This window comes from Pseudochaenichthys georgianus, chromosome 13, assembly GCF_902827115.2.
Source record: "Pseudochaenichthys georgianus chromosome 13, fPseGeo1.2, whole genome shotgun sequence".
In the NCBI taxonomy this organism is placed as follows: domain Eukaryota; kingdom Metazoa; phylum Chordata; class Actinopteri; order Perciformes; family Channichthyidae; genus Pseudochaenichthys; species Pseudochaenichthys georgianus.
Window position 1 is genome coordinate 28,353,623 of NC_047515.1, and position 6,742 is coordinate 28,360,364.

General features: G+C 38.4%; 1 protein-coding gene across 1 annotated transcript in view; it reads left to right on the forward strand.

Annotated features, from left to right (window-relative positions):
* Nucleotides 1–394: 394 nt before the first annotated feature.
* The window catches only part of gosr1 (golgi SNAP receptor complex member 1), a 25,366-nt gene continuing 19,018 nt past the window's right edge, over nt 395–6,742 (forward strand). Inside the window, exons 1-5 of the mRNA XM_034097759.2 lie at nt 395–581; nt 1,614–1,725; nt 2,498–2,585; nt 3,057–3,164; nt 3,415–3,506. Of these exons, the coding sequence (XP_033953650.1) occupies nt 548–581; nt 1,614–1,725; nt 2,498–2,585; nt 3,057–3,164; nt 3,415–3,506 (434 nt within the window). The 5' untranslated portion in view covers nt 395–547. The remainder of the gene's footprint in view (nt 582–1,613; nt 1,726–2,497; nt 2,586–3,056; nt 3,165–3,414; nt 3,507–6,742) is intronic.

The window sequence follows — 6,742 nt, forward strand, 5'->3', positions numbered from 1 at the left end:
TTTTTGGTCCATCTGCGGCGGTAAAAGTTTGTGTGCGCTGTGATGATTCGGCTGTACCTTTAGTAATGAATATTACATATTGTGAGGAAATCTTTCCACAAATAATTCCAATAAGTAATCCAAAATGTATTCACTTCAGGTTTACGAAAGTAACTGCAATCAGATTAATCGTTTTTCAATGTTACTTGATTTTTGTATTCTGATTACGTAACGCCTTACATGTATTCCGTTACAACCCAACCCTGTGTGTAGCTGCATTCTCAACATTATTTCCTATATGTCGGGATTCAAAGTAAAAAGAAAATAAATCTGTGACTGATGAAACTTGTGTGGAAGCCCCAAAAGGCCTCTAGGCGGCGCTGTTTATGTTGGGGCTGTTGGACTGTGGACTGGTCGGACTGGTACATGTGGAGCCTGTGGAGTGTGTCGCCTAACAGACTTAGCTGAGGGTGGTAAAAACTCTCCTCTTTGTTTTGTAAGTGGAACGTCTTCTTCTGACACGTGACGTGCCCAGGCCGGAACTCGGTGACGTCGCAGCACAACAAAAATGGCAGGGATAGGAGGCAGCAGCTACTGGGAAGGTAAGAGAAGAAACCACACTCGAATAAAAAAATCACAGTGTACGACAACATCTAGTATAGCATCCAACAATGTTAACGTTTCATTTGCTATTGTCACTGTCCGGGGAGTTGACTCATATCCGTTTTAAACACATACGTGTGTTTCCCTATAACGACTAGCACCCAACAAGCTAGCTAACATATCGCAATTTTCATTAAGGTGTTTATCAACTTGACAATGTGAGAGACGGTTGTCAGATATTATAACCATTAGCTGAACATACTGTATTGCAAGAAACCGTTTCCTTTTCTCCCCCTAATTTTATATAAGTCAGATTGTTTATCTCACTTTAATGGTACAAGTTCAGAACCGGTGCTTTAATGGCGTTACCGTTGGCTTTGGCTGTTGCAACCAGAGGTGGAAGAAGTACTCAGGTCATGTACTTAAGTAAAAGTACAAGTACCAGAATGTAGGAATACACTGTTGCAAGTAGAAGTCCTCCAATCAAAATGTTATTCAAGCAAAAGTACAAAAGTATTTGCATCAAAATATACTTACTAAGTACCAAAAGTAAAAAGTACTCATTATGCAGATTGGTCAATTTCAGATAATATATATTATATGCTTTGATTATAATTATTGATGCATTAGAGTGTTATCAAAGCTGGCAAAGGTGAAGCTAGTTTGAATTACTTTGTATTCTGCAGAGTATCTTGTGAATTTACTCCAGGTGTAACTAAAGTCTTATTTAAGTATTGATTATAATTCACATCATTAATCCGAATCTGCAAAGTAACTAAAGGTATTAAATGCATGTAATTGAGTAAAAGTACAAGATTTACCTCTGAATTGTAGTGGAGTAGAAGTACTAAGTAGCAACATATTGAAAGACTCAAGCAAAGTACAAGAACCTCACATTTGTAATTCAGTACAGTACTTGAGTACATCTATTTAGTTACTATTTCACTCCACTGGTGGCAACAGACTAAACTGTACTGTTGTTAAACTTTTTAAAATGTTGTATTCTCTCTCTGTGTGTGCCCCTGTTACAGATCTGCGAAAGCAGGCCCGTCAGTTGGAGAATGAACTTGACCTGAAGTTGGTGTCCTTCAGTAAACTGTGCACCAGCTACAGCAGCTCCAGGGATGGACGTCGAGGAGAGACGTAAGATCCGTCACACATGCAGAACTAACAAGCGACTGAAGCTAAAGACTTCTCCTATGTTTTCTTAGTCGTACAGGTCACGGGATGTTAAGTAGTTTAGGTTGTGAGGCAAAGGTAGCTTACCTGGAGACTACATAGCTAACTAACTACTTCAAGGAAGATAAGATAATATATTCCTTATAATCTCCAGTGTTACACCGGCAAAGGGACATTGCAACAACAAGAGAACGTGCACAATACAGTTAAAAAACACTGAATTATTATTGAATACAAAATATTGCACATATAATCTAAAACATATTGTACAGGATATGATATTGCACATAACTGCTGATATTTCACATGAATACAAAACATAAAATAGCAACAATGATAATCATTCTATTTCTTATTCAAGTGGTTCAATCACACTATGGATACAGTAGTATGCAGGGATTTGAATTGTGAATTGTGTTGGATTTTACATGAATTTAAGTTCTCTGTGTAATTTCTACTTCAACATTTATTTTCTTTTTGCGGCACATCATTTCAATTTGCTTAACCTTTTAAAACCACTTTATTATTTACTTTATATCAACTTTTGGTGCTAAACCTTTGTCACTGTATCATTTAATCAGCGCTACAACTCAGTAATCAATATAAATATATGTTGTAATGTTCAGATAGTACATTTATAAAACACTTACTTACAACATTTTGAAAAGGTAGCACAAACAAAATACTTGAAGTCGTTTTCCTGATAGGTGTCTTTCCTTGGTTTTTGCTCCTGAAGGTCAGACGCCACCCCTCTGCTAAACAACTCCACCCAGGACAGGATGTTTGATACCATGTCAGTGGAGATCGAACAGCTACTGTCCAAAGTGAGTGAATTCTCCTGAACCGGTGGCCCATGCAAAAACAGAACATAAGGACAGCCCTGGATTTATGCCAAGGTCCTTGTCTTAATGAAGGAAAGAGCAGGATCCATTCTCCACTTCTTCACATGGTTTGCATTGCATTGCACAATAGAATGATGAACTGTGTTTGACTTGGTTAAAATCTGAATTTAAGGTACATTCCCTTTCCCCTGGGGCATTTAAAAAGGCAGACTCTGCAAACAACAAACTATCTCAACAGAAGATAATTTAACAATAGTGTCCATTTTAAATGTAATAAGACAACTGCAAGAGATGTTTCATTTGGCATGAAAGAAATCACTTTAATTAAAGTGTACATTTTCGCAGTGTTTTTTTTGTTTTGCCTATCTGCCATGTTGTGCGGGGTTTCTGTGCAAGACTTTACCTTAAGGTTGCTCTGATGTGATTTCCATTCATTTTCCATCCCTCTGTCAGCTGACTGCAGTGAATGACAAGATGGCGGAGTACACTAACGCCCCGGGTTCGACTTCTCTCAATGCCGCACTCATGCACACGCTCCAGAGACACAGAGACATCCTACAGGTTGGCCCTCTCCTTCTTAATTAGCTTTCCTTCATCCTTTTCTATCTTTATACTCTTTATGTATTCTTCTTCACATGTTTTATGTCATGTCAATCATGTCTCCTATGTGAATAACCTTAACTCAATTCCCTGTAGAACACAACAGTTTTCTGAAGCACAAACATGTTTTTCATTCTCTGCTCTTGGTGTTTGCACTTTGTTCTTCTTCCTCCCTTTTTCATTTCCCCCATTTGCTTTGTTTCCTACGCAGGATTACACACATGAATTCCACAAAACCAAAGGCAACTTCTTGGCCATTCGGGAAAGAGAAGACCTGTTGGGGTCTGTCAGGAAAGACATTGAGTGAGTACACAGTCACACCACCTTATTATTATGTATATATGTCCATTCAAATGACGATCGTTTTACCGTGATATCTGTTTCAACAGTTACTTTATCACTTTATTTTTTAATTTTTGTATTGTATTACTGTTTTTCACTCTGACCCTGTTGCTGCTATAAACGCCTGAATTTCCCCACGGGGATAAATAAAGTTCGATCTTATCTCTTATCTTATTAGTTCGATCAGCAGCTAATATAAAATGACTCTGTAGTTTATTATTATTCACACTGTTTTCACAGAAATATCGATAACTTCAATATATCGACGACTGCTCATGGTTAGTTCTTTGCAATACGGAAACAAATCAAATACCCCTCTTTTTTTATACCTCAGTATCGATAACGTAGAATTGGTGCTGACACAATATTTACACATGACAGTTTTGATAAATAATCCTCATATGTGGGTATTATGAAATGATAAATGTTATCTCAAACTTTCTATAGTCTCATATCAAGATATACATATAATATTGATATATTGCCCTGCCCTGTTCAAGGTAAACAAAGACTGTTATTGGCATTGCAGTAAAACAGTTGCAGTTATAATATTTTCATATCATGAATTTATTTGTCTTTGATCTTAGTGGATGCAGAGGAATAGAACTGGCTGAGCATTATTCACAGTGTTTTTATGTTGTAGACCTTATTCCTTTGAGGGATAGTTGAACCTTGACTTCCACTTGGCACATTCTTGAAAAATGTTGGCCATTAAAAGCTAAGACGATTACTGGTCTCTACGGCCTTGTATTGAGAAAGTGTGTCCTCTGCTCCGATTGGCTGAGTGAGTGTATTGAAATGAGGTGGAAGCTCCCCCAGACCATGACTCTTGTCGTTTTTTTGGTAATGGTTTATTGATCTGTGAGGCGCAGCAGTGAGCATACGGTGAGCACTGCAGGATTCCTATTGATTCCTTTCCATCCGTCTGGTATGCAGATAGTTTCTGGATGCCTCACACAGTCATACATACGCCTCAGAGTCACTTAACATCATAGCTCTTTCTCATTAAGCTCTCACACATTCATTAGTCAGTGGTCATTATTTCTTTATAATTCGATAACTTCAAATCACATTGGTTTTTAAAGGTAACATTTTACACCGGTGTAATCAGAATTCCCTTTCCCTCATGCAGTCTATCGATATCCAGGAACATTTCCTGTGTGCGGTCATGAGTGAATCGGAGCAGGGATTGATTTTCAGGGAATTCTGTTCTGCACATTTCCCACCAGAAGACCTCATAACTTTTTACACAAACCCTTATGGCTGTGTTGTAAATGCAAAACTAATCGCATGAGTCTGCTGATGATGTATTTTGATGTATATCAATGACCTGGAAGTTGGTTTGAAAAAGGCTATAGACTTGTATACATTGGATTTGAGGACATATAACTAACTACTGACTGTGCAGGCTGCCTTCATGTTTCTTATAGATAATGCAGCATGTATTGGCATGATGCTACGTAATGCAATGCAATGACACACACTCTTTCTTTATACATCAACCGTTACATCATTTGTTGTGAAAGTGCATTATCTCCTATTTCAGGCCTAATTGTATTCTTCAAGTTACCCTATTATTAAACTAATTGTATCAATAGACCACCCAGCCTTTAATGCCTAATGATAATTAGAATTCATGATGCACATTAGCGATCACATATTAGCTGAACATCTACCCTGTTAGTACCATCCAGTGAGGTCAGCACTACATGCAACAGTTCCCTCGATATTCCCATTCAACCACATTACCAGGGAGAGCCGCTGACCCTGCTAATAGGCGGACTCCTGATGAATCTCATGCATACAAATGAGCCAGTGTTGTTGACCCATTGCTCAGGTTAACGATGAATAATGTGCTCTGGAGCTGCTAATGAGAGAACGGTCTGCGCCTACAGGTAGGGGAATTACAACCGCTTGTGTTGTGGCACAGCACGATAAGATGCCGACTCATGCTTTACATAAAACAATTTCCTTTAAAGAGCAATTTGCCCATTACTTCCCCATTGACCTTTGCTGATGGGGCATGGGAAAGTGATATGGCTGCTCTATAGCTTGAGAATATATGACGGCAATTAATCCTGGACAGCTGGGGGGTTAGCTTATTATATTCCAAGACTTGGTCTGTTGACCTGCGATGCTGCTTGTGAGGAATAACAAACTGTGGGCTCACTTGGTATCAATAACACATTTCAATCTGATCTTTTCAGAGAAAAACAAATCAATGATCACGTCTTTATCCAAGTTTACTCTGTAGTGTTGTCTAAAACAGAAAAAGATTGCAGTCAGAAAAATAATGACTTCAAACATTCACATCACAGAAGCAATGACGCAGTAAGCCTGAGATTGTTTTGTTTCAACTTAGTTTAAAACGTGCACCATTATGACGACTTAAGCGCTTTGAGCACCAGGAAAAGTGCTATATAATTAAAATGTATTATTATTATTATAATGTTGCGTGTAAGGTAGATAGTCAAGGTTAGTCACATAGTGGCCGACCCCTGCCACCCTGGACACAAACTGTTCACCCCCCTCCCCTCTGGCAGGAGGCTGCGCTCCATCAGGACCAAAACCTCTCGCCACCTGAACAGTTTCTTCCCCTCCGCTACCGGCCTCTTAAACAAGGCCCGGCCCCCCCAATGACACAACGTAGACTCAAATACTGCTTACTGCACATATTCTTATTTCATATTTCATATTCTATAACTCATTGCATTCCATTTCGCTGTAAATTACTGCTTTATTTTATTACAGTGTCCTTAAAGATTTTTGTTTTATATGGAGATTTTTTGTTTTATATTTGATGTATGCACCATGACATCAAGTCAAATTCCTCGTATGTGTGAACCTACCTGGCAATAAACCTGATTCTGATTCTGATAGTAGTATATTGTGAATTGAGTTGTGTTACGAGAGCAAATTGGTAATATCAATTATTTCTGAAATGTAGGTGTTGTAATGCCATTGATACATCGATCAATGTTTCTGCTACAGCTGAGCTTTTTGTCCTTTCTGTTACCCTTTCGTCAGGTAGAGGGCAGTAGAGATCTTGGGCATGGAGTAAACCCAGCCAGGACGCTGTTAACTGTAGATCTTGAAGTGTATCAAGGTTGTTTATACTGCACACACAAAAAATCAATACTGATTAAAATAAATAGTGCACACTGTCTCAGTTATGCAAGAGAATAAATGAGCAATAT